This window comes from Adiantum capillus-veneris, chromosome 28 (genome assembly GCF_014529385.1).
Source record: "Adiantum capillus-veneris isolate H3 chromosome 28, ASM1452938v2, whole genome shotgun sequence".
Classification (NCBI taxonomy): domain Eukaryota; kingdom Viridiplantae; phylum Streptophyta; class Polypodiopsida; order Polypodiales; family Pteridaceae; genus Adiantum; species Adiantum capillus-veneris.
In genome coordinates, this window is record NC_140958.1 from 79,583,027 (window position 1) to 79,610,251 (window position 27,225).

The 27,225-nt window shown below is 44.1% G+C and overlaps 1 protein-coding gene across 2 annotated transcripts in view; it reads left to right on the forward strand.

Annotated features, from left to right (window-relative positions):
- Positions 1-5,056: 5,056 nt before the first annotated feature.
- The window catches only part of LOC147420749 (protein EI24 homolog), a 151,674-nt gene continuing 129,505 nt past the window's right edge, over positions 5,057-27,225 (forward strand). For both annotated transcript variants that reach the window (XM_086504411.1, XM_086504410.1), the window contains exons 1-2: positions 5,057-5,213; positions 14,808-14,928. In XM_086504411.1, coding sequence (XP_086360537.1) covers positions 14,893-14,928 — 36 coding nt within the window. In that variant the 5' untranslated portion in view covers positions 5,057-5,213; positions 14,808-14,892. The remainder of the gene's footprint in view (positions 5,214-14,807; positions 14,929-27,225) is intronic.

Genomic DNA, 27,225 nt, shown 5'->3' on the forward strand with positions numbered 1-27,225 from the left:
AACGAATGCACACAACATCCCTGAGCTCCAAGCATGGCTTGAAGATCCCGACTTCCACACAATTGACAGAATAGCAGACGAAGCAAAGGCGCTGATAACAGAGAACATAGAATTAACAATTGGAGCAGCCAATGGATCAATATGTCGCGTAGACGAAATCCTCCAAGATGAAGAAGGAGGCGTCAAAGCAATCAAAGTCACACTAGAAACATCCAAACAGGAACTTACACTTCGACGGTCTAAGCATAGCAGGCGGACATTCAATTGGCACTGGTACCATAAATCCACATTCCCAATAGCTCTCGCCTATGCTATGACTGGACACAAGTCCCAAGGCGCAACAATCAACACCAACGTTTTGCTCATTGTAAAAGAAGTTTTCGCCCCTGGCCTTCTATACATGATGCTGTCACGCGTCACTGAGTGAACCCGGCTACATTTACTAGAGCTCCCTACGCCAGAGATGTTCACACCATCTAGATTTTTGACTGATTGAGCAGCAGCCAGAATTTGAGACTACAATGTACAAGTTGCAATACTGTCTTTACCCAAATTTGCAAGAGCAGGTGCTCAAACACTACATGCATAAATGGAGTGAGTTCATTCCATGGCCAGTTCAACCACCTACCCCATGGTATCCTCATTACATCACTTGGAATACACTCAGTCGACAAATCACCATTGACATCGCCGTGCTGGCTGGTTGCTCCACAAAACACCATTGTATGTTGTTCGTGCAGATTGCGGACGTACTCGGCCTACTCGAGACTATAGAATTAAATTACTCTAATGTGGTCCCCAATCACCTTCAGTCAGCTAAACAATTCGTTTCGCGCTATTTCTCTATCAACTAGTTACCCACACGCGCAACTTTGAAGAGCATCTTACCGATATAGTCGTCCCCCTCTTCTCCACAGAAGATTTGTCCATTTCATTGTAAAGAAATCATTGCATGCTACATTCAAAGTTTCGTTCTTAATTCATCAACTTTTTGGCATACTATTTTCATCAAATCGTTTCAGTCACTTACACTTACTTGGCGTAAGAAGATTTCTGCAAAACAAATAATAAGTGCTCTCTATCTCTCTCTCTCTCTCTCTCTCTCTCTCTCTCTCTCTCTCTCTCTCTCTCTCTCTCTCTCTCTCTCACCTTTCATTTCTACAATCTTCTTTACGGATCTATACTCTTGTTCAGTGCTTGCTCTCTCTAATTGCAATCGCCTTGAAGGCTTGTACCTTTATACCAGTTTGTTATCCACTTCCGGTTATACAGCCTAACGAAGCACTTTAGTTTAGATAGTTTATATTTATTCATTTAAATGAAAATAGCAGAGATCATGAAGCAAAGAATAACACAATTTTTTTTCTCTTATTTACTTGGTAAGCCAAAGGCTCTTTTAAAGCTATATGCAGCCACATGCCACCACGTGGGATAATAAAAAGAAATAAAAAAATTATTTATTTAAAAAAGAAAGCAAGGCTACAATAACAGTTGCGAGCGGCTATCTGAATTACCGAACAAAACACAGCAGACGCCGTCGTGAGAATAAAACAAGACGTTCGCAGAGGCACCAAGTTTGCAGGTTCGTAGAGGTGCTGTTTTTCGGAGATTCGCAAACGCACCAGCTCACAGTTTTTGTGCAGGTTCGTGTCTGCCCGAGAGAGAAAGAGAGAGAGATAATTTTAAATCGTTTAATAAAAATAGGCATCGAGATTCGACTGTATAAAGTTCACGATTCCATATTGGCACCGCAGGATCAAATCAAAACAATTCCAAGCCTAGACAACGTCCATTGGGTTTCTCAGAGCCAGTGTTAGAAAAAAACCGGGTCGAGTGTATTTTAGCCGGCTGAAATCTTAAAATCCCGGTTGAATTTTGAGCTTGTCTTTAAGAAAACCGGGAAGTTTTCACAAATTTTATTGTAATTACCGGCAGAAGCTTTAAATTTTGACCTAAAAACTGGGAGAATTTCAAGCTTGCCCTTATTTTCTTTGGTTAGGAAAAATGTATTTTTCTAGCCCTGCTCGGAGCTTCTTCTCTCAGCCTTAGAGTAGGTCAGCCTCATCTTTTCTCTCGCAAGACTGGTATTTAGTTGGAGAAAATTAAAATATGTACTTTTGGAGGATGCATTTGATTCATAGATAGAACACCAAGTCGAATACAGAGCCAGGTTTGCATCAAGTTATAGGTTGAAGACTATGACATTTACACATCCAGGTTGGCTCTCTTGTTATTGAAACGTGCATTGCGTTCACACCATCATTATTTCGTTTCCTCACCAATCATTCTACATGATTTTAATGTGGTTGTTTATTTACGTAGCTTTATTTTGCTTGATCCTTGGGTAGGGTTTATGGGAATTTATGTTTTGATGTTCTGGGTTTTGGGTCATCTAAGATTTCTTTTTCCTTCAATTATCGCGAAAGCCTAAATTTGCTTTGCTCAAACCTTCAAATTAAGAAACTTTTTAGTGAAAAAGATTGCATGGCAATGGGTAGTAGCGAGTTGTAGTGTTTACCAAACTCATCAACTTGCACAAGTCTTTTTTGGTTTTTTTGGTAGGAGTCTGAGGACTTTGGGAAGGGTATACAAGACAATTTCACTTGGTTGGCCAAAGGACAAAAAAAAAAAGCTTCATTGTAACAAAGTAACAAGTAAAAATATACAGATCCCATATAACTCCTCGAGCTTTAGAATAGCTAGGGACAAAAAATAAATAAATAACTCCTCGAGCTTGGCAATAACTAGGGACAAAAAAAGTAACAACTGACAAGTTTATACGTCCATCCGTAGACATAGATGAGTCATCAAAGTAGAAGGTTTCTAACTTATCTTTCAACGCAAGTAAAAAAATAAACACAATTAGAACGTTTGCCAGATTCGTATTTGGGTTAGGGATGAGTGGAGTGAATATGGTGCTTACGCGAGAGAGAGAGAGAGAGAGAGAGAGAGAGAGAGAGAGAGAGAGAGAGAGAGAGAGAGAGAGAGAGAGAGAGAGAGAGAGAGAGAGAGAAGCTAATACTGATCATAGGACGTAGAACATAAATTTAGATATGCTTCTCTTTAAGCTTAATCAATATCCTATGTCTTCTGTATTTGTCTTAATGGTTGTTTTGTGTATGGCAGAGAGAACATATATTCACAACACTGGACGTTTTGATTGCACAAGCGGGACTCTATCTTGACAACACTGTAAGGTCCGTTATTTGCATCCAATTTTCCATGTCTATGCGTTTGCTTGGCGCAACACATAAACGCTACGGGGCAGGGCACGCCTTCCGTTTCTTATAATTTTTGGAGAGACCACAGTGCCAGCTCTCCACCATACTTTTGTATGGCACCTCTGCATGACGTGCACTGTATACTTTGCAAATTGAGTCTGTGACGTTTCATTGCAAGAAGATATGTTTAACTATTCACATTGCTTTTTTGTAGCTTGACTCAAACATTGTCCTCCGGCTTGCACAATTGGATGACATTCGTACACAATTATCAGGTCGGTAGTATAGATTAGCTTGTTTATGTTTTTTGTATTTTTTGAGTTTGTCAAAGCTTCCTTAAGTTTAGTTTAGCCACGTGTTTTTCTCACGAGTGCATGTTCAATCTCAATCATCGTATCTATATCAAGTAAACACCTCTTTCTCACAGTTAAGCAATTCAATTTATATATTGAAATCCTCAATGCACTCTGTACATGTTTACTCTCTCTCTTTCTCTCTCATGTTCTACGAGAAATAAAGGAAAATTGACTACGCTTGATTGAGAATAAGATGGGTGTTTCAAAGATGGGACCATGGTTGAGAATAAGATAGGTGTCTCAAAGATGGGACCATGGTCTAGAGACTAAATCGTCCATATTACTAGGATGAATGGTACAATCTGCAAACAACTACCAAAGTAGGTTAAGACTAGGTTAAGGTGCAACCCTTTTGCTCGATTCAATTACCCTCTTTAGTAGCCATTTGTTGTATCGGGAGTGCTATGGGACACAACTTGCTTCTTCTCAATGCTCATCAAGTCCCAAGTTGAGCTATCATTGGTTGGTTCTACTCATTTTCTCGTGTTCCACAACAAAACCCAATAGGACAACAATCACAATCAACTAACCAAGTAACTAGCTGCGCTCCAAAATCAATCAAATTATGTACAGCAAAGGCCCAACCAGCAAGACTAGTTTCGTGTTGTCGTACTTCAAAAAATACGCATAGCATATGAGCAGAGATTGAGGTACAATTCTACTATTTGCAAAAGATTAAAGGGAATTATCTTCATAACTTCTAGCTAAAGAAGGACCCGAATCATGCAACCAAGCAAAACTCATTGCATGGATGTCTCACAAATCATTTACGCATCTCATATAACAACCCAACGACGTAGACGAGCAGACCAAGGTGGAAACAAGGTAAAGCATTGATCGTGTGCGCACCCCATGCGCGCGCGTGTGTGTCTGTGAGAGAGAGAGAGAGAGAGAGAGAGAGAGAGAGAGAGAGAGAGAGAGAGAGAGAGAGAGAGAGAGAGTTTTCTCCAACGATACATCTTTGCCCGGCATAGGTTACACAATATCTAGCAGATAATCACCGCAGCTACGCTTGTTGCTGACAAGTTTTTTGGGTGCTTTTTCAACTATAACAATTTCACTTTTTTTGTAAGGATGTTTCCTATCAAGATTTAGCAACGAGAGAGTGACTGTTTACTTGTTGCACTTGTTATTGTTATGCAAATGTATTGAGCCAAAAGGTGATAACCTTTCCTCTTGAATCGTTCGCGCACTTTCTCCCCATGCACCTTCTTGCTTCTTTCATGTGTAGTTTTCAGGGTACTCATGGGCTGAAGTTCGACAAGGGGATAGAAGTGGAGGGTAGGAGTGGAGAAGCCGCTGTAGCTGCCTTGACGGATTGGTGTTGGGTTATGGGGCATTCACGATTCGTTATTGGGCCCTTCAATCGATAAAGGCCTCCATCAATTGCATAGTCCTTTAGAGGGCCTATGGGGGAGCCCACATTTGGCCAGCGGTGGCACGATTTTTAAAAATCTTGAATTGGGAGGAATCTTAAAGGATGCGCACTCGCTTGTTTATTGTCGAAAGGACTCACAGTCGCTTGGACAGAAAGTAGGTCATCACCAGGGAGAAAGGAGAGCAGAACAGAGGAGGAGAAGGGAAGCTGTTGCGCTATCATTACGGATGCACTCCTAAGAGCGACGCTTTTTACACAGTGAGTGCTTGAGTTGCTGGTTTAGGCGAAAATTGCAATCTCTGTTGTGCTGAGCAGTACAGGTTGAAAACTGTATTCATACTTTTGTAATGAGTACTAGACAGTGCTTGTAGGTGTGGAGGAATCTTTAACGGACTTGGACACTCCAAGTCAAGAATCAATCACGACCGCACCAAATAATCACTTCAAAACAGTTCACAGTTCACAATAGATTTGCACTGGCCGGCGGAGTTCAGTGCCTAGAGATATTGGCCCCAAAGACTGGCGCCCCTTTCTGTATTTCTTTATGTATTAATCAGTTCAAAGTACAAGAGTGGTTCGGGTTCTCACTCTCAGACTTTGCGTCCAGACGCTCTACAGAGTGTGAGCCCTCACCACTTGTTTAAATTACAAGGGATGCCCAAAGCAGAGCCCCAAAAGCTTCAGGTCAAAAGCAAACTTTTTCTCTCACAAGCTCTCTTGAGCTTTAGTCCAAAAATAAAGCAAAAGTATTCTCTCTCTCTCTAGCTCAATTTGCGTAGAGAAAAGCTGCCGCAAAAGTTGAAAATCTCCGCAAATTATGGGACTGCCGTACGGTGCCATGTAAGCATGCCAACGCATTTCACGGAATTCAGTCGTGTTGCCTTTAGGGTTAGGGTTAGGGTTAGGGTTAGGTCAGGGCAGAATTTAGGGTTAGGGTTTTTGACAGATTTTAGGGTTTGCAAGGTTTAGGGTTAGGGTTTGCAGATTTAGGGTTTTCAGGAGCAGTCAGGGTTAGGGTTTCCCGCATGCTCTTGGGCAAACATGTCATCACTTTGTGACATACCCCCCTCTTGAAAGCATTGTAATCGCCCTCGATTACGCCTGCAAAACAGACAGAGGCCATAAACCGTCTTAGCAGACACTGACTGTTAGTACCTACGTACTAGGAAACACACATCTAGCACATGTACCTATGGAGAGTCACATCACACGACATCACATGACATTCAACATTCATTCGGATCTTAGACCATGATTTATCGGCAATGTAGCTAGCAATTGCATCTAGATCCAATCGGGACCTCATCGATGTCCGATTGACTAACCCCTATTGCAACCATGTCTATTCGAGATCAATCAGACCAAAATGCTGCAGTTATTTCGTCTCTCAGTTTCTGCACTTAAAAGAAGTCAAGAACAAATCAGTATCATAATCAAGAATTCCGTTTCATAAAGTCATACAGCAGAATACTGTCAGCTTTCAGTATCCTTGAAGCTCGAAGAGACATCAGTGACTTTAGTATCTAAATCAAGGCATCTGTTGACAAAGGAGCGGACTCCCCTCTTGTGCATCCCACTGCACCAGATCTCCGGCCAAGCTGAATTCTGGTTCCATTTGGAGTAGACTATAAAGCCTTGAGGTAAAGTTTCACAATCTGAGGAGTATCTACTAGGTCCTCCTCCTCCATCCACTTCGCATCCAATGCAGGATAGTTCTTGAACTTAACCAAGAACCGCCTTCGGACTTTACCTTTATTCTTCGTATCCTTATGTGCCAAAATCTGTTCAGGAACAAGGATCTCCTTGTTTTCTTCCACTTCGGGTTGCTCATCAGGCTCCCCCATCATCAGGCACATCACCTTTAAAAGGTTTCAAGAGACTCACATGAAATGCATTGTGAATCCTCCAAGTATTCGGCAGTTTCAGTCAGAAGGAGACATCCTTTATCTTTTGAATAATCTGGAAAGGTCCGTACTATCGCATACCAAGCTTTGGAAAAAGCCTCTCCCTTCCCTTTTTCTTTCTCAGGCGTGCCTTCTCAAAACGTAAGAGCACCCAATCATCCTCCTTCAATTTCAAGTCGCAATAATGGCAGTCCGCTGCCTTTTTCTCTCGTTCTTGAGATTTTTGCAAAGTCTCGCGAACCTTGGCAAAAGCCGTATCTAAGTCTCGCGTATATTCATCCGCTTCAAAATTCTTATCTTTCGTGCTTATGAAGGGTGGAACCTTCGCAGCACCTTCAACAAATCTCAAATGGTGCCTTCCCCGTCGGTATTGTAGGCAAATTCACCAAAGGTAGATACTTTTCCCATTGAGTCTTCTGATCCGAGATATAAGACTTCAATAAATCTAAAACCACTGAATTAGCAATCTCAGATTGCCCGTCAGTCTACGGGTGGAACGATGTCGAGAACTGTAACCACGTGTCAATGTTCTCCCAAATTGCCTTTTAAAACAAACTCGTAAATCTGGGGTCCCTGTCAGAGACAATCGTCTCAGGCATGCTGTCACGTGACACATCCCAACCCTATGTGTCCGTGGACATGCTACACCATAGCAGGGTTTCCGTCAAAGTCCAGTCAAGTTAGATTAGGAGTGATCTGGCACTTTTGTGAGTCTATTCGTAGACCGTGCATGCCCAATCACTCAGTGTAGGTGCATATCCTCTGGTTGCATAAGCACAAGCATAAGCATTTCCATCAGATTCCATCAGAGTCAGTTTGGGGATTTTTCAGATGACTTTATCCCATTATTCCCTATTTTTGACATTTTTCACTTATTTATTAAGTGACTTTTGTCGGGTAGTCAGTAGGGCAAATTGGGTAAGTTAATTTATAAGCAAACCCAAGTTAGCACAAATTGGCAGATGAGCAGAGAGCACAACAGGCTTTTCCCAAGCAGCAGGTGTTCCCTCCCTCTCAGCAAGAACCTCCCCATTCCCTTGGCGAGGCCAATCACTCATGCCAGCGTTTTTCATCCTAGAGCGCTTTCCCCTTGCCGGTGTTTACCAGATAGCCATCGCCATACTTGGTGCTGCCTAGCGTTTCCACCATTGCCAGGATCGCCAGCAAAGAGACCAGATCAACGTTTTTGTCACAGTTCAGGCCAGCGTTTTTGCAGCCACTAACGCCAGCAAGTCCCAGCTTTTGCAGCGTTTTCTGGAGCAGCCTTTACAGCGAATTTCAGCCCTTACAAACCTGCTGTGTGGCAGCGTTTTCAGCAGCTTGTCGACACCCAAAACACAACCTAAGTGCAGTGAAAGGGCAGCGTTTTATTCTCAGAATTTCAGCCCTGAACCCGCAGCAGAAACCCAGATCCCCTTCAGCGTTTTTCATCCAGGATTCAGCCCGACAAAAACAGTCCAATTTCAGCCACAAGAAAGATCCCAGATTCAGCCTAAGTTGCCGCCGTCTTCATCGTCATCGGCATAGTCCATTGCATTAGCATTTGTACGCGTTTGCACAATCAAATAGACCACTCTGGCTGACGAGAGTGGGGCCTTCGGAGGAGGGTTTTACAACCTCGGTGTCGTATCTCTTCTCTCTCCTCTCAGTCTCATTCATTTGCACGCACTAGATCCACTCACTTTGTTCGTGATCACCACACTCTATAAGACGGAAAGCTCTCTTTCCCTAAGAACTAAAAGTAACCTTGAGCAGTAAAGATCACTAATCTTGAGAAAATACAACATTCATTCCGTTGCACCTTACACATGCCATGTAATCTGAAGATCTCGGCCACAAACAGTCTCGCTAAGTGATTCGGCTTGACTGTTTTCTTCGCTGGAATGAAGTGAGCCTGTTTGCTAAATGTGTCAATAACAATCGAGATACCATCGTGACCACTCTGTGTTCTCGGGAGATCAAAAATGAAATACATTGCAATACTTTCCCAGGGGCGGGTGGGTATGGGTAAAGGCTGTAACAATCCCTGTGCTTTATGCCTGTCAAACTTGACCTTCTAGCATACTAAGCAACTGCGCACAAACTCTTTCACATCCTTTTTGAGTCTCGGCCAAAAGAAGTATCTCTCTACTCCTTTCATGGTGGTAGCAATGCCGCGGTGACCCATAAAAGGTGGACAGTGGCATTCAGTCATAACCTTTTCCCTCAACGGTTGTGTAATGCACAACATGGTTTTTCTCATCAAGTAGCCTTCCCTAATGGAATATCCCGCTACTGTCTCCCCATCCCGTATCCGTGTGAAAACGTCTGCAAAATCTGTATCTGTGGGATACTGGTCGACCATATCCTCGAAGCTCCTATGATGTATCACGGAAATAGCCAGAACCAACGGCTTCCGAGACAAAGCATCTTCCACCACATTCTTCTGTCCCTGCACTTGGACAACGTGGAAGTGAAACTGTGACAAGATGTTCGCCCACCGCATCTGCTTTTCCGAAAGCTACTTCTGTGACAAGAAGTAGCGCAAACTCTGATGGTCTGTAAAGGCAGTAAAATCCGCTCCGAGTAGATAATGCCACCACTGAGTAAGAGCATGGATAACCGCCAAAAGCTCTTTCGCATAAATGTGTGCTGTCATCTCCGGCCTTGAGAAGAATCGGCTCTTGTAAGCAATGACATGGCCTTCTTGCATTAAGACCGCACCTAGACTACGACCACAAGCATCACAATATACTTCAAATGACTTCTGCAAGTTCGGCAAAGTCAAAACTGGTCCTGTAGTCAATTTCTCTTTCAATGTTTGAAAGACAGGCACCTCTGTGGATCCCCACGAGAAAGGGACTCCTTTCCGTGTCAAGATATGCAAAGGGGAAGCAACCTCTGCAAACTTTCGAATAAACCGCGTGTAGTACGAACACAGTCCCAAGAAGCTTCTAACTTCATGGGCATTCTTCAAATCGGGCCAATCACGGATAGTCTATCTTGGCCGGATCCATTTGCACTCCTACTGCTGAGATAATGTGTCCCAAAAAGTGTATCTCTGGTAGGAAAAATTCACTTTTCTTTGCATTAATCACTAACTTGTGATCTCGTAATGCGTGAAAAACCTGAAGCAGATGATCTCTGTGTTTTGCCTCATTCTGGGAGAAAACAATGATATCGTCAAAGAAAGTGCCAACAAATAGCTTGTACTCTCGAAAAATCCTATCCATCATCCGGTTAAATGTCGCAGGAACATTGATTAAGCCAAAAGGCATCACCAAAAACTCAAATAACCCAAAAGTCGTCCGAAAAGCTGTCTTGTAGACGTCTTCCGGCGCGATTCTGATCTGACGATATCCACTCTTCAAATCAATCCTGCTAAAGCACGAGGATCCCTGTAATCTGTCGAGTATATCATTGATCCTAGGAATCGGAAATCTGTTCTTGATGGTGATTTTATTGAGAGCTCTATAGTCGATGCACATTCTCCAAGATCCGTCTTTCTTCAAAACCAACAACACTGGAGAGCAATACGGTGAAGTACTAGGCTGGACAAGACCCTTTTCCAAGAGGTCTTTCACTTGGTTCATAATCTCTTCATTTTGTGCTCGGCTCACACGGTAAGGTGGCCGGTTCGGTGGTGTGCTTCCAGGTATCAGATCAATGGTATGATCTTCAGGACGAGCAGGTGGTAACTCGCCTGGTAGGCCCTTTGAGAAGCAATTGGTGTGAGAGTGGAGAAAATCTTGGCGTTCTTTATCAAGTTTAGACATATTTATCCTATCCTTATCACTCAATTCTTTCATAAAGATCGAGTAAACAAACAGACTGGATTTAATTAATTTAGAAATGGACGAAGCCGATACAATAGGGACAAACTCGCCCTTCAGTTTAATATCAAGTACAATAGTTTTGCCCTTCTCTGTAGTCAATGTCGCTTTCCTCGCCCGATAATCGACCACGGCGTTATTCTTGTGGTACCAGGGAATCCCTAAGAGAACATCACAACCTTCCAAAGGCATTATGAAAAAGTCCTCATGCCCCAAATACCCCTGACAATGCAACCGAAGTTTTCCAATGACAGGTGTAATGGCTATGTCTCTGTCGGGTGTTGCTAGAACTGCCTCTGCAAGTGGTCCCATCCGATCCGCGCCGGCAATTCCTGTGAAATGAAGTTGGCCTTGGCTCCTCCATCAAAGAAGATCAGGGCCTCATGGTCTTTCACTTTGTCCCAAGCTCGGCAAAGTTCTGTACTCTCGTCCATGGTGTTGGGATCAGTATCCACACAATCTGGAACCAGTCCTGTTTTCATCTTGCCTTTTCTTCCATGTTCCTCAGCTGCTCTTGAACTCTCAGGCCTGTTGTCGTCCCTGTCATTCTGTTCTTTCTGTGCCTTTTTAGGACACTTCGCGGAGATATGTCCATGTTACCCACATCCAAAGCACTTCCCCTCCCTGATGAAGCGAGCTCTCTCCTCAGGAGTAAGCTTGGGTCGTGCATCCTTCTTTTTTGGGTTGCTCTTTCTCTTTCTACTTTCATTCGCTGAAGTCTGTTCGGCTCGTTGTGTCATGACCTCATCGGTGGGGTAGGTCAGACTGCCAGAGTGAATGGCAAAGCCTCGTTTGCATGACTCATCAACTCCTGAATAGAAGCTGATTTCTGTTCCAAGCAGTGATCTCGGATCTTTGTAGGTAGACCCAAGGTAAACCGCTCGATCTGTTCTCTGAACGAGATCTTCTTGAATAAAGAGGCGGGTAGAAAATAGCTCGAGAATCTCTAACAGTAAGCATCCACTGTATCTCTCTTGGTCATCTGAAGATGGTTCCAAGCAGCTCATATATCGCGTTCATACTCTTGCGTCAGCGAAGAAGAAATAAAAAGCTTCTTAAATTTCAGCCATTTAACTGGCGCAGTCTTGTTTAAAAGAAGCATGGACCACCAAGTTCAAGCATCCCCCTTAAAGTAAGAGGCAGCTCTCCGAATCTTGGAGTGCTCTGAGTAGCGTCCTCCCGCGAAAGCGATGTCAAACCGCTGTATAAAAGACAGCCTTCGAAGCATCTTTGTATCCTGAAAAAGTATCAAATTTGATCGACTGTCCACCTTCCTTAAACTGTCGGACTTTCTTGCTTTTATCTTCCAGAAAGTCACACTGGTCGGCTTTATAAAAATTCTTCTTGTTCGCATAAAATTTGCCGTCATTAGAGTCTGAACTATCCGTAGACGAGTCCTCTGTAGAACTGTCACTCACTGGGCAAGATTTAGACTTCTTTGCCTTTTTCTTGCCCTTTCCGAAGCGTTGTTTCTTGCTTCGCTTTTTGCATTTTCTGTCTTCTTCGCTCGAATCTGAAGAGCTAGAAGAACTGTCAGAAGAAGAACTGCGTACTTTTCAAGGATGCGCACACAAATTGCCCATCAACGTTAAAAGACTCTACGTTGCACACACAAACCTACCCATTCTCCCAAGAGTAGAGCTCGCATGCTTTCGTAACAACAGACAAATTCTGCACAGTAAGGTATGTGCTCTCTCTCTCTCTCACTCTCTGGCTTGCTTACGAGACAAGACAAGGTTAAGAACTTGTGAGAAACTAACAAGAACTGTTGTACGCATGCGTGGAGAGAGAGAGAGAGAGAGAGAGAGAGAGAGAGAGAGAGAGAGAGAGAGAGAGAGAGAGAGAAGAAGAAGAAGAAGAAGAAGAAGAAGAGAATTTCAACGTTGTAGGAAACTATCCCAAGAGACCTTAGAGATCTAGCTGACAAGGAGAGTTGAACTCAAGACCTGTTATTCAAGAGGGAAATGGCATAACCAATCTACCACACTTGGGTGATAGAAAGGTTATACCATTTTCCTCTTTTTATTAGCACCCACACCCACACCCACACACACACACACACACACACACACACACACCCAGGAAGAAGAGAATTTGAACGTCGTAGGAAACTATCCCAAGAGACCGTAGAGATCTAGCAGACGAGGAGAGTTGAACTCAAGACCTGCTATTCAAGAGGGAAATGGCATAACCAATCTACCACACTTGGGTGATAGAAAGGTTATACCATTTTCCTCTTTTTATTAGCACACACACCCACACCCACACACACACCTGAGAAGAAGAGAATTTTACGTCGTAGGAAACTATCCCAAGAGACCTTAGAGATCTAGCCGACGAGGAGAGTTGAACTCAAGACCTGTTATTCAAGAGGGAAATGGCATAACCAATCTACCACACTTGGGTGATACCATTTTCCTCTTTTTATTAGCACCCACACCCACACCCACACCCACACCCGAGAAGAAGAGAATTTTAACGTCGTAGGAAACTATCCCAAGAGACCTTAGAGATCTAGCCGACGAGGAGAGTTGAACTCAAGACCTGTTATTCAAGAGGGAAATGGCATAACCAATCACTTGGGTGATAGAAAGGTTATACCATTTTCCTCTTTTTATTAGCACACACACCCCCACACACACACCCGAGAAGAAGAGAATTTTAACGTTGTAGGTACTATTCCAAGAGACCTTAGAGATCTAGCTGACGAGGAGAGTTGAACTCAAGACCTGGTATTCAAGAGGGAAATGGCATAACCAATCTACCACACTTGGGTGATAGAAAGGTTATACCGTTTTCCTCTTTTTATTAGCACACACACCCACACCCACACACACACCTCAAAAGAAGAGAATTTTAACGTCGTAGGAAACTATCCCAAGAGACCTTAGAGATCTAGCCGGAGGAGAGTTGAACTCAAGACCTGTTATTCAAGATGGAAATGGCATAACCAATCTACCACACTTGAGAGAGAGAGAGAGAGAGAGAGAGAGAGAGAGAGAGAGAGAGAGAGACAGTCTTAGAGACGCATGGCATAGGCCTTGGGCTATAGACAAGACAATAAACGTTGCTGGGTCCCTTTTCCCCTCTCAGGAGGATAGAGACCAAAGCCCCTTTTTCCCTCCATACACAGGCCAGAGGAGACTTGAGTGGTAGCTAAGTTGCAAACTGGGATATATGTACATGTATAGCAAGTTGAACTTTTCCGTGGTGGACTGTTCTGGATGAGATCATTTAACTTTGTTAGAGATGGAGCAGACACGTTGGAAGCAGGATTGCTGAAACTATATGAGGAGGTGCATTCCTGCGTGGAGAAAGCAGCCAAGCTATTGACATCAATAGATGTAGGGCGGAAAGGTGTTCAAAAGACATGTGAATTTGTGAAAAAAAAAGAGGTTATTGTCTTCATGAAGAGACGAGATCCCTCGTGGGAAATCTCTCTAAATTGTCCTGTACAAGCACCCAAGGCTTTCTCGAGGCAAAACGAGGGTCCCAAAAATTAAATAAAATCAAGGAAAGAAACCAGCAAATATATATAGTGGTTGTCACAATCTTGTGACATACCCCCTCTTGAAATCGCATACAGTTCTTTTCAGTCGTGACCATGGTCACATTACATTTTGCATTCGTCATATAGGCCACCTTGATACCTACATAGCCCTCACATTGCTATCCCTCTTTTGTACATCCTCTGCATCTCGAGAGGTCTCTTTTGTACACAATATACAGCCACTTTTCTTGTGTGTGTGTGTGTGTGTGTGTGTGTGTGTGAGAGAGAGAGAGAGAGAGAGAGAGAGAGAGAGAGAGAGAACCTACCCTTTGTGCCCCACATTTGGCGTTCCCTCAGCGCGCACGCATGGAGTGATCGTGCATGGTCAATGTGGAGATAGAGAGTAATGGAGAGGAGAAGAAGAGAAAATAAGTCTCGCTTTGCTTTGTCACCTAAGCCTTTTTTAAAAGCATTTTTTGTACATGCTGTTTTGTTTATTTAGAATCAAATAAGGTATTTTATGATTTATTTTAAATTTTTTTTTTTCTCTCTCTTGCTTTTGTGTCTTCTGTAAGTGTTTTAGCCCCTCTCAGACTTTTCAGACCTTATCAAGGTATAGACCATACGAAATGTGCGTGTATTGCAGGATGGAATGCTTATGGGAGTATTTTCAATAAGATGGGTACAATCATACACATTTTCTCGCTGTATTTTGCGGGTTTCAAAGACGCATGCTGCGTGCATCGGGCTTATTTCTTTTGTCGAAGGTAAAGAACCTCCTCCTATCTTTTATATATGCTAGTAAAAGTCTTGAAAAGCCTTTATTCTCTTACAATGCAAAGTTTTCTAGGCATACATCATAAACATCAAGGTCTTTCGGCAGAGTTTACTAATAGCTGTTGAATTTAAGAAGAGAATGAAGGTAGTCATATATGGTGATTACGAAGGTAAGAAATGCCCTTGCTCAAAGCTACCTCTCTTTGTAGGACTGTCAGCCGCATGGCGCAGAGAGAGAGAGAGAGAGAGAGAGAGAGAGAGAGAGAGAGAGAGAGAGAGTTTTTGTGCAGTGATCTCGGTGAAGGCTGGAGAAGCACTTGGGTGTGTTAAGCGCCCACATTTGGCTGGAAATGCCCTTGGCTGTTGCTCAGAATCAGACAACATTACAAGGCTCTCACATATTGTATATTGTTGAAATTGATCTAGCCAGATTTGAATAAATTTTGTAATTAACTTTGCTCCACTAAGGCATGAGGTTCTGAACTCTTTTCTCTATAGCCCTTCTAGAGGAGTTGCCAGAGCCCACTTGCTTTGACCTTGCCTCTTTTAAGGTTATCTATGTCAGCCCTCTCCACTCATGCGCTGCATCGATTACTGCTTGCTTTTATTTACTTTTGTTGGCTCTTCAACCTAGCACTACTTAATTCTCTTTCCTTGTGTAGTTGAGCTTTTAGGTGCCACAAAGATTGAGGTGAAGGTTGAAACCAACACCTTGCGGCTTGAACACACTAATGCTCTTACCTTCAAAGGTTCCACAATGAATCACCTTGGCCTTTCTAGCTACATAAAGGCATCCCTCTTCAAGTGTATGTCAATGTTATTAAATGAGTAAGGACGGGAAGAATCAAACAAATACAATTGCAACTAAGACCAGTTTGTTTGTGTCACGAGTTTTGGAGGTCATCTCTTGGGTTTCTTGGCTAGATTTAGCGAGTGAGGGCTTCTTTGTGACTGTGCGTGGTCTTGTGAGGCTCTGCTAGATTCTAGGTTTATGGGAGTGAACCGGGTTTTGTAGTGTATAGCCAGCTAGAGTTCACGCCAATATATATATATATATATATATATATATATATATATATATATATATATATATATATATATATATATATATATATATATATATATATATTGGGGGGGGAGGGGGGGCCGTTTGCATATCTGGTAAAGTTTGTGCACACAGCCTTGTACCTCCTGTTTGTAGAGATAGTCGTCACATTCGCTCTCTCCATCTTCTCTCTCTTGCGTTTTTCTCTCTCCTCTTCTCTTCCCCCCCAGTGCCCTATGTCACCACACCTGTTGCACTTTGACATGGAATTAGAGTCACAGTGCAACTATGCTCTTCGGATTGGGAGTGCGTGAAGAAGCTGGTTGTGCTGCAGATTTTCAGCCAGCAAGAGGGCGGCTTGTGATTGCGTTTTTGTGGCAGAAACCTTCCCCAAATCTGCACTTTTGCATTGGGAGGGGGCTGACAGTGCTCTACTTCGATTTTGTCGTGAAGAACCCTTGAGAACTTGCATTTTTCAGCCAGTAGATAACAAATGAGTGCTAGCAGGAGCGACCTCCACGTGGTGGGCCTTGGATGTAGTGGATTGATTTTCCATTGTGACGAACAACTCCCACCTTAATACTTCCGACTATGGTGGCCGCTTAAGGTTTGCAAAGGTCTACTTGGCTGCCTTCACGAAATGTCTTCCGTCTTGGTTGGAAACCCTTACCTTCCAACGCCTGCTCCTGTTTGCTGCCCAAACATGTGAGCATTAGGTTGCATCGTTTGCCTCCCTCCTGCACTGTAAAGGAAACCGTTTGGATTGGCTCCCCGGTCCTACTTCAGCCAAGCTTGTAGTGAACTCTGCAAGCATAGGGCCATAGTCGTGGTGGTCGGTATCTGAGGAGGAGTGGAAGTTTCTTGCCTTGGCGGAACTATGGTAAAAGCTCCTAGGCAGATTTTCTTTCTTTGTTTTCTTTCAGCTTATAACTCTTGCCCTGCTATGTGTGTGTGTGTGTGTGTGTGTGTGTGTGAGTTGGACGTGTGTAGAGTTGGTTTTGCATACTCTATTTTGTTCATAAGCTATCAATCGACTTTGGGGTAGGCGTGAGTGAAGTTTGTTTTTGTATTATGTTTGCTGGCTTGCCGCTCTTCTCTCGACTCGCTCTACTAGGTCTCTACATCAGGTTTCCAAAGCTCTCGTCCCCCGAGCCTCCTTCACTGTCGGTTTCCTTGGTGATGTCGGTTGTCACAAAGTGATGATGTAACCACCTCCGCCGATGGGCCGGACGGAAACACAGAGATAACTACAAATTTCACACTCTAACACTTAAATATCTGATTGCGATCACTCCACCCATCGGAGAGAATGGAGCACTCATGTTTTGCCCATCCGGCTCGCACGAGCTCAAGGGATTTGTCGATTCTTGTCCACTCTTCGTCGAGCTTCTTGGTGTGCATGTCCGCATAGGATGGACCCATCCACCCCTCACATGGACCGACGGTCGCAATAGCTTTCACCATCCTCTTCCACCGCTTTAGTCGAAGGATGTTGAAAGCAAGATTACACTCAATGATGGTGCGTGCAATCTCAATGTCCCAAACCTTTGTCTCTCTTTGAGGAAAGACATTGGACCGGAGCTCAAACCCACCGATTGCGAGAGAGAGGCTTGCCTTGCTTGCTTTGGAGGACGGCCACTAGCACTTCCGCCGCCTTCTTCTTCGTGATAGCCATTGAGCTTGCTGTCGCGTCATCGGTTGCAATGGAGGTAGAGGGAGAAGAGCGGCTCATATCCTCCTCCGAGTCGGTAACATCAATGTCGGGCGCCACTATCTCCTCTTGGGCTCTCTTCATCCCCACCTTGCGCGTTTTCAAGGGGAGATACTTCTTCTTGCACTCTTCCAAAATGTCGTCGGGTATATTGGGACATGGACCGGCTTCACCTTCATCTTCGTGAAGTGGATGATGAGTTGAGTGGAGGAGGAGGTCATGATCTTGCGATAATACTTGCAAGTTTTTCCCTCACCCTCTCATAGGAGTGGCAATGCTTTTCAAAAGCTTCATGAAGAGGGGGAGGCATGATAGAACACTTGAGAGATGTAGAGCTTGAGAGGTTTATGCAATGGAGAGCTTGAGAATTTTGGTAATGGAGAGAGGAGGTGTGAGAGAGGAAGACTCAATAGGCAAGCTTCATGGAGAGCTTGCTTGAAATTGAGAGGCTAGAGCTTCATGAAGATTCAATTGGATGATTGCTTGAGAGCTATGAGGGAGGAATGGAGAGCTTGAGAGGGTAGAGCAAATTGCAATCTCTTATGACTCATGAGAGAGCTTGAGAATGATTCATGAGCTAGAGCCTTGAGTTGGAACTTAATGGAGAAGAAGAGAAAGAGGGCATCCTTATATAGATTTAGAGTGTAGACACGTGCCCTTGAACGAGAGAGAGAGAGAGAGAGAGAGAGAGAGAGAGAGAGAGAGAGAGAGAGAGAGAGAGAGAGAGAGAGAGAGAGAGATTTTATTTACATCTTCAAAAGGCCAAAGAGAACTGGCCTATGCGACAAATCTATATACAAAATGTGTATATCCTCTGGATAATGTGTAGGTGCAAAGTGACCGGGGTAATAACTCCGGTGTACATATTGAAGTGCGACATGTGACTGGGTAATAACCAAGCATCCGGTTGACATATGGAGTGTGACATGTGTCCGAGTAATAACAAAGCATCCGGTGTACATAATGGAGTGTGACATGTGATCGGGTAATAACAAAGCATCCGATGTACATGATGGAGTGTGTCTGGGTAGTAATTAAAACCTTGGGGGTACATGGTGAGAGATACAACTGCATGAGCTATATGTCGAGCCCACGGGTGCTCAGCTATCCAAGTCAGCACCATCAAGTAGTAATGGTAGGGTGTAGTATCTAATACATCCGAGAGTCTGATGTGAACTCTGGCGATGCCTGCCAGGTCTATCGTCTGCGCTCCTTTGCTCTGGATGTGAGCTGCATGTCAATGCCTGATGGCCTGGACCTCTCTTCAGTGTCTTTGGGATGCTCGAGAATGGTATTGTGCTAGTCTCAGCCTCCGTCGAGCTCTGCTGTGAGGATGACCGTGTCTGTATGGGTGTTGTAGTTTGGAAGAAATACGTGAGCTGTGTCTGTCTATGCTCGGATCTGCTACCCCCACTCTGGAGGGCTCGCTCTTTGTGCTGATGCATCTCTATCAGATCTCCTCAGCAATCTCTGGTTCAGTGATGTCATCACTGACTGTAATGATACCTATGGTCTATCAAACAAAATGGGATACCGTGATGGGGGCATCTGCATAAGAAGTGGAGCCTAATGGTCCATGGAATGTTCAATGTACATTTGGTATCCAAGGTTGAAGGAACCAATGCTGTAACAATGTCAGACTTTGTAAATAATTAATTTATTTACGAGAGAATAATTATCGAATTAGTTGTGTACATCAAAATAGACCTAGCAGTTCTAGGGCCTCAGGTGCGCCCAAATTTGGGTCAGAGCACCTCAGGGAGACCCTAGCAGAAAATACCCTGAAGCCCTAGTGATTGGGAAATCGGGTCTTCAATGAAGCCTCAAATTTCAGGCTCAAAAAATTACGCGCGTCAATGCAAGCACAGGAATGAGATGGGGTTCTTAGGACAATAATCTTAAGGCTTGCATTATTTTTAAGGTCTTAGGATAAGTCAGTTAAAATATTTTAAATTGTTTGTGCCGGAACAAATGGCCGGACAAGTGCGAACAGGTAATGCCAGAGCAGTGCCGGTACGACATTGTGCTAGGGAGCAGCTAACATTTCATTAGTTGCATCTATGTGTATAGTTGTGAGTTAATTTATACATTTCATTAATAGCTCAGGGACTTTTAAATGTGAAAGTTGAATGGTTTTAAAGTTATTAAGTGTGTCACTTGGCACACTTACCAATGCAAAGTGACTCTCTCACTCTCACTCTCACCCTCTCTCTTCTTCTAGCACCCCCTTCTTGCTGGAGTCTATAAGAGTGCAGCCTCTCCCTCTCTTCTCAGTGTTGGCAGTGCTTCTACCTCCCCTATTGTGAGTGTGCTCTACGTATTGGAGCCCTCCATGGAAGCTTGAGAGCAGCCCCTTGCCACATATGTGGTAGCCTCGTGCTCCCATTGTCTAGAACAAGGGTTCTCATAGCCATAGCCAGCTTTTGGTGAAGATTCATCGCGAGAAGTTGCTGTAGGCACTCTCTCCGTAGAGTGTGGTCGCTGTAAATTCTCTGTTTTCAGCCTCTAATCATCAATTTAGTGTGAATTTCAGCAAAGTACTCATAGAATCTAGTTCTTCTCTACCTACACTACGCGTAAACAAAGTTTGGTGCGCTTCCTCGCGAAAAAGGTCTCTATTTCGGCATTGGAACATGCCAGGTAACATTTTCAGGTTATGTCCAGAAAATTACAGCAAGCATGTGTGCGTGCATTTTGCGTGTTTTCCCTTGTTTTTATTGCAGGAATGATTATGCATAAAGAGACACAGTTAGCGGAAGGTAGACTCTCATTTTTGGGAGCTTCCGTTGAGTTTTGTGGAAGGTAGACTACTAAGGGAGTAGTTTTCTCACTCTCTCAGTCAGAAGCAGAAAAGAAAGAATAGAGGATGGGCTTTTGCCCCGTTCTTGTGCTTGTAAAGATTCTCCCTTAGTAATAAAGATAACCTCTTTATGGAGGGGGGGGACCAACCCATTTTCTGGTCCCCAATGAAGTGTCAAGCTCTCTCTCTCTCTCTCTCTCTCTCTCTCTCTCTCTCTCTCTCCAATTCTCTTGAGTATTTGAATTACAATAGGTGAGAGACATCCAATGCCAAAAAGGCAGCCCAAAACGTCTTTAAAAACAGCGCAGTCAAACGGTCAACTGTCCGTTGGCGAGTCAAACGGACGCCAAATCTGCCAAACGGGTCAGACGCCATTGGACGAATCAATCCATCCGTCGAATGAGAACAACCTTACGAGCTGCATGGCTTCCTTATAGTTTGCCAACATGTAATAGACTTGGACACTCCAAGTCAAGAATCAACCGCGATAGCACCAAATAACCACTTCAAAACAATTCACAGATCACAATAGATTTGCACTGGCCCGGCGGAGTTCCGTGCCTAGAGATATTGGCCCCAAAGACTGGTGCCCCTTTCGGTATTTCTTTTTATATTAATCAATCATCAAAGTACAAGAGAGCGGTTAGGGTTTCACTCTCAGACTCTGCGTCCAGATGCTCTGAGACGTGAGGCCCTCACCACTAATTTAAAGGTTACAAGGGATGCCCAAAAGCAGAGCCCCAAAAGCTTCAAATCAAAAGCAATTTGCTCTCTCTCTCTCTCACAGAGAGTCAAAACATGAAAGCAAAAGCATTCTCTCTCTCTTTCTCATTTAAGTAGAGAAAAAGCGAAATTTGCGTCGCTCATCATTTTCCAAATTTTTTTTTATAAAAATAATCCGCCTCCGCGATTTCCGGAAATTAGGGTTTCTGGCAGAAATTAGGGTTTGCAGGAATTTTAGGGTTTCTGGCAGAAATTAGGGTTTTTGCTGTCCGCCACGTCATCACTTTGTGACATACCCCCCTCTTGAAAGCATTGTAATCGACCGCGATTACGCCTGCAAAACCGACAAAAGCCATAAACCGTCTTAGCAGACACTGACTGTTAGTACCTACGTACTAGGAACACACATCTAGCACATGTACAAAATTGACAGTCACATCACACGACATCACAGGACATCACCAGACATCACAGGACATCACATGACATTCAACATTCATTCGGATCTTAGACCATGATTTATCGGCAATGTAGCTAGCAATCGCATCTAGGTCCAATCGGGACCTCATCGATGTCCGATTGACTAACCCCTATTGCAACCATGTCTATTCGAGATCAAGTAGACCAAAATGCTGTAGTCATTTCATCTATCCGTTCCTGCACTCACAAGAAGTCAAGAACAAATCAGTATCATAATCAGGAATTCCATTTCATAAAGTCATCCAGCAGAATACTGTCAGCTCTCAGTATCCCTGAAGCTCAAAGAGACATCAGTGACTTTAGTATCAAAATCGAGGCATCTGTTGACAAAGGAGTGGAGTGACTCCCCTCTTGTGCATCCCACTGCACCAGATCTCCGGCCAAGCTGAATTCTGGGTTTCGTTTGGAGTAGACTATGCTAAACCAAAACATCGAGGTAAAGTTTCACAATCCGAGGAGTATCTGCTAGGTCCTCCTCCTCCATCCACTTCGCATCAAATGCAGGAAAGTTCTTGAACTTAACCAAGAACCGCCTTCGGACTTTACCTTTCTTCGTATCATTATGTGCCAAAATCTGTTCAGGAACAAGGGTCTCCTCGTTTTCTTCCACTTTGGGTTGCTCATCAGGCTCCCCATCATCAGGCACATCACCCTTAACAGGGTTCAAGAGACTCGCATGCAATGCATTGTGAATCCTCCAAGTATCTGGCAGTTTCAATCGGAAGGAGACATCATTTATCTTTTCAGTAATGTGGAAAGGTCCGTAGTATCACATACTAAGCTTTGGAAAAAGCCTCTCCTTTCCCTTTTTCTTTCTTAGGCGTGCCTTCTCAAAAGTAAGAGCACCCAATCATCCTCCTTCAGTTTCAAGTCGCGACGATGGCGATCCGTTGCCTTTTTCTGGCGTTCTTGAGACTCCTGCAAAGTCTCGCGAACCTTGGCAAAAGCCGTATCCAAATCTCGCGAATATTCATCCGCTTCAAATTTCTAATCTTTCGTGCTCAGGAAGGATGGAACCTTCGCAGCAGTTTCAACAATCTCACATGGCGTCTTCCCCGTTGAAGAGTGTATCGTGTTATTGTAGGCAAATTCCACCAAAGGTAAGTTCTTTTCCCATTGAGTCTTCTGATGCGAGATACAAGACTTCAATAAATCTAAAATCACTGAATTGGCAATCTCAGATTGCCCGAACGATGACGAGAACTGCAACCGCGTGCCAATGTTCTCCCAAATTGCCTTCCAAAACAAACTCATAAATCTGGGGTCTTTGTCGAAGACAATCGTCTCAGACGTGCCATGTAATCGGAAAATCATTGTGATCATTCTGTATTCTCGGGAGATAAAAAAAAATGAAATCCATTTCAATATTTTCCGAGGGGCGGGTGGGTATGGGTAAAGGCTGTAACAATCCCTGTGCCTTATGCCTGTCAAACTTGACCTTCTGGCATACCAAGCAACTGCGCACAAACTCTTCCACATCCTTCTTCAGTCTCCGCCAAAAGAAATCTCTCTCTACCCCTTTCATGGTGGTAGCAATGCCGCGGTGACCCGTAAAAGGTGGACAGTGGCAATCAGTCATAACCTTTTCCCTCAACGGCTGTGTAACGCACAACATAGTCTTTTTCATCAAGTAGCCTTCCCGAAGGGAGTATCCAACTACTGTCTCCCCATCCCATATCCATGTGAAAATATCTGCAAAATTTGTATCTGTGGCACACTGATCGACCATATCCTCGAAGCTCCCATGATGTATCGCAGAAATAGCCAGAACCAACGGTTTCCGAGACAAAGCATCTGCCACCACATTCTTCTGTCCCTGCACATGGACAATCTCGAAGTGGAACTGTGACAAGATGTTCACCCACCGCATCTGCTTTTCCGAAAGCTGCTTCTGTGACAAGAAGTAGCGCAAACTCTGATGGTCTGTAAAGACAGTAAAATCCGCTCCGAGTAGGTAATGCCGCCACTGAGTAAGAGCATGGATAACCGCCAAAAGCTCTTTCTCATAGATCTGTGCTGTCATCTCCGGCCTAGAGAACAAACGGCTCTCGTAAGCTATGACATGGCCTTCTTGCATCAAGACCGCACCCAAACTACGACCACAAGCATCACAATATACTTCAAATGACTTCTGCAAGTCCGGCAAAGTCAAAATAGGTCCCGTAGTCAATTTCTCTTTCAATGTCCGAAAGGCAGTCACCTCTGTGGGTCCCCACGAAAAAGGTACTCCTTTCTGTGTCAAGGTATGTAAAGGGGAAGCAACCTCTGCAAACTTTCGTATGAACCGCCTGTAGTACGAACACAGTCCCAAGAAGCTTCTAACTTCATGGACATTCCTCAAATCGGGCCAATCATGGATAGTCTCTATCTTGGCCGGGTCCATTTGCACTCCTGCTGCTGCTGACACAATGTGTCCCAAAAAGTGTATCTCTGGTAGGAAAAATTCACTTTTCTTTGCATTAATCACTAACGTGTGATCTCGTAATGCCTGAAAGACTTGAAGCAGATGATCTCTGTGTTCTGCCTCATTCTTGGAGAAAACAATGATGTCGTCAAAGAAAGTGCCAACAAATAGCATGTACTCTCGAAAAATCCTGTCCATCATCCGTTTAAATGTCGCAAGAGCATTGGTTAAGCCAAAAGGCATCACCAAAAACTCAAATAACCCAAAAGTCGTCCGAAAAGCTGTCTTGTAGACATCTCCTGGCGCTATCCTGATCTGATGATATCCACTCTTCAAGTCAATCCTGCTAAAGCACGAGGATCCGTGTAACCTGTCGAGTATATCATCGATCCTAGGGATCGGAAATCTGTTCTTGATGGTGATTTCGTTGAGAGTGCTATAATCGATGCACATTCTCCAAGATCCGTCTTTCTTCAAAACCAACAACACTGGAGAGCAATACGGTGAAGTACTAGGCTGGACAAGACCCTTTTCCAAGAGGTCTTTCACTGAGTTCATAATCTTTTCATTCTGTACTCGGCTCACACGATAAGGTGGCCGATTCGGTGGCGTGCTTCCAGATATCAGATCAATGGTATGATCTTCAGGCCCTCTCAAAAGCAATCGGCATGAGCGTGGAGAAAAAATCTTGGCGTTCTTTTCTTCAGGTCAAAACATATTCAACCTTTATCCATCGTTCAGTTCTCCCAAAAGAATGAGTAAGAAAACTGAAGTTCATCAAGTACAATCTCTAAGCCCTTCATTTATCAAAGTCGCTTTCTCGGCCCGGTAGTCAACCACGGCGTAGTTCTTGTGGTACCAAGGGATCCCGAGTAGAACGTCACTCGCGTGCCCTGAACACCCCTGTCATTGCAAACGAAGTTTGCCAATGCTCGGTGTAATGGCAACATCCCATCCGGGTGCCAGTCGAACTACCTCCGCCTGTGGCGTCAGTCTGTCGGGCGTAGTTCCAAATCGAGCGCCAATTCCAAGTGAAAAGAAGTTGGCCTTGGCTCCTTCAAAAGAGCTTCTTGATTCTTCACTTTGCCCCGAAAGCGGCAAAGTTTGTTCTTTCATTCATTAGATTCGGTGCAGGTCCCACGCCATGTGGTACCAGTTCTGCTTTTCTATCTGCCTTTTCTGCCACATTCCTCAGCTGCTCTCGAACTCTCAGACTTGTCGTCGTCTTTATCATTCTGTTCTTTCTGTGCCTTATCAAGGCACTTCGCGGAGATATGTCCATGTTCCCCGCATCCAAAGCACTTCCCCTCTCTGATGAAGCGAGCTCTCTCCTCGGGAGTAAGCTTGGGTCGTGCATCATTTTTCTCGAGGTTGCTCTTTTTCTTTCTACTTTCATTCCCAGAAGTCTGTTCGGCTCGTTGTGTCATGGCCTCATCTGTGGGGTAGGTCAGACTGCCAGAGTGAATGGCAAAGCCCCGCTTCGCATGACTCATCAACTCCTGAATAGAAGCCGACTTCTGTTCCAAGCAGTGATCTCGGATCTCTGTAGGTAGACCCAAGGTAAACCGCTCAATCTGTTCTCTGAATGAGATCTTCTTGAATGAAGAGGCGGGTAGAAAAGAGCTCCAGAATCTTTCACAATAAGCATTGATTGTATCTTTCTTGGTCATCCGAAGATGGTTCCAAGCAACTCGTACATCTAGTTCATATTCTTGCGTCAACCAAGAAGAAATAAAAACCTTTTCAAATTTCAGCCATTTAACTGGCGCACTCTTGTTTAAAAGAAGCGTGGACCACCAAGTACGAGCATTCCCCTTAAGGTAAGAGGTCGCTCTCCGAATCTTGGAGTGCTCTGAATAGCGTCCTCTTGCGAAAGCGATGTCAAACTGCTGTATAAAAGACAAAGCCTTCGAAGCATCTGAGTATCCTGAAAAAGTATCAAACTTGATCGAGTGGCCACCTTCCTTAAACTCTCGGACTTTCTTGCTTTCATCTTCGAGAAAATCATACTGGTTGGCTTTGTAAAAAAAATTCTTCTTGTTCGCATAAAAGTTTCCATCATCGGAATCTGAGCTGTCTGTAGACGAGTCCTCAGTAGAACTGTCAGTCTCTGGGAGAGATGTAGCCTTCTTTGCCTTTTTCTTGCCCTTTCTGAAGCTTTGTTTCTTGCTTCGCTTTTTACCTTTTCTGTCTTCTTCGCTCGAATCCGAGGAGCTAGAAGAACTATCAGAAGAAGAAGAAGAAGAAGAAGAACTGGGTAGGTCTTCAAACTTGATGCGCTTCTTCAATTTCTTTGCCTTGTCGAAAGTCGACTGACGACCCAAATATCCCGGGAAGTCAGTGCCTTTCTTTTGCTTTTTGCCGTGCTTTTTGTCCTTCTTTTGCACGTTGAAAAGCTGAGCATCTGTGCATCAACCACGTTCTCCAGTTCCTTCTCCGTATATTTCTTGGAGGCAGAAGGTTTCTTGAGAGTGGGTTTCGGGAGTGGTGTTGTGGTTCTCTGCCACTTCGTCTGTACCTCTTCCAAAGAGGTCTGGTTCATATATTTTGCCATCTTTGGGTCCTTGGCAAAATTGAGCATCATCTTTGTTGCATCGCCAATCAATTGACGACGCTCCATATCTCTTTGCTCCGCCTGAGTAGGCCGAGGCGGGCCATACTCTCTGTCTGAATCTTCGCTGTGATCCCAACCCGCATCTCCAGATGCAGAGGGAGTCGATTGATCATTGCTTGAAGCCATAGGTGCCGCGGAAAAAAATTTCCGGGATCGGATTTCCCGTAGAAGAGAAATCGGCCGTGCTCTGATACCACTGTAACAGACTTGGACACTCCAAGTCAAGAATCAACCGCGACAGCACCAAATAACCACTTCAAAACAATTCACAGATCACAATAGATTTGCACTGGCCCGACGGAGTTCCGTGCCTAGAGATATTGGCCCCAAAGACTGGCGCCCCTTTCGGTATTTCTTTTTATATTAATCAATCATCAAAGTACAAGAGAGCGGTTAGGGTTTCACTCTCAGACTCTGCGTCCAGATGCTCTGAGAAGTGAGGCCCTCACCACTAATTTAAAGGTTACAAGGGATGCCCAAAAGCAGAGCCCCAAAAGCTTCAAATCAAAA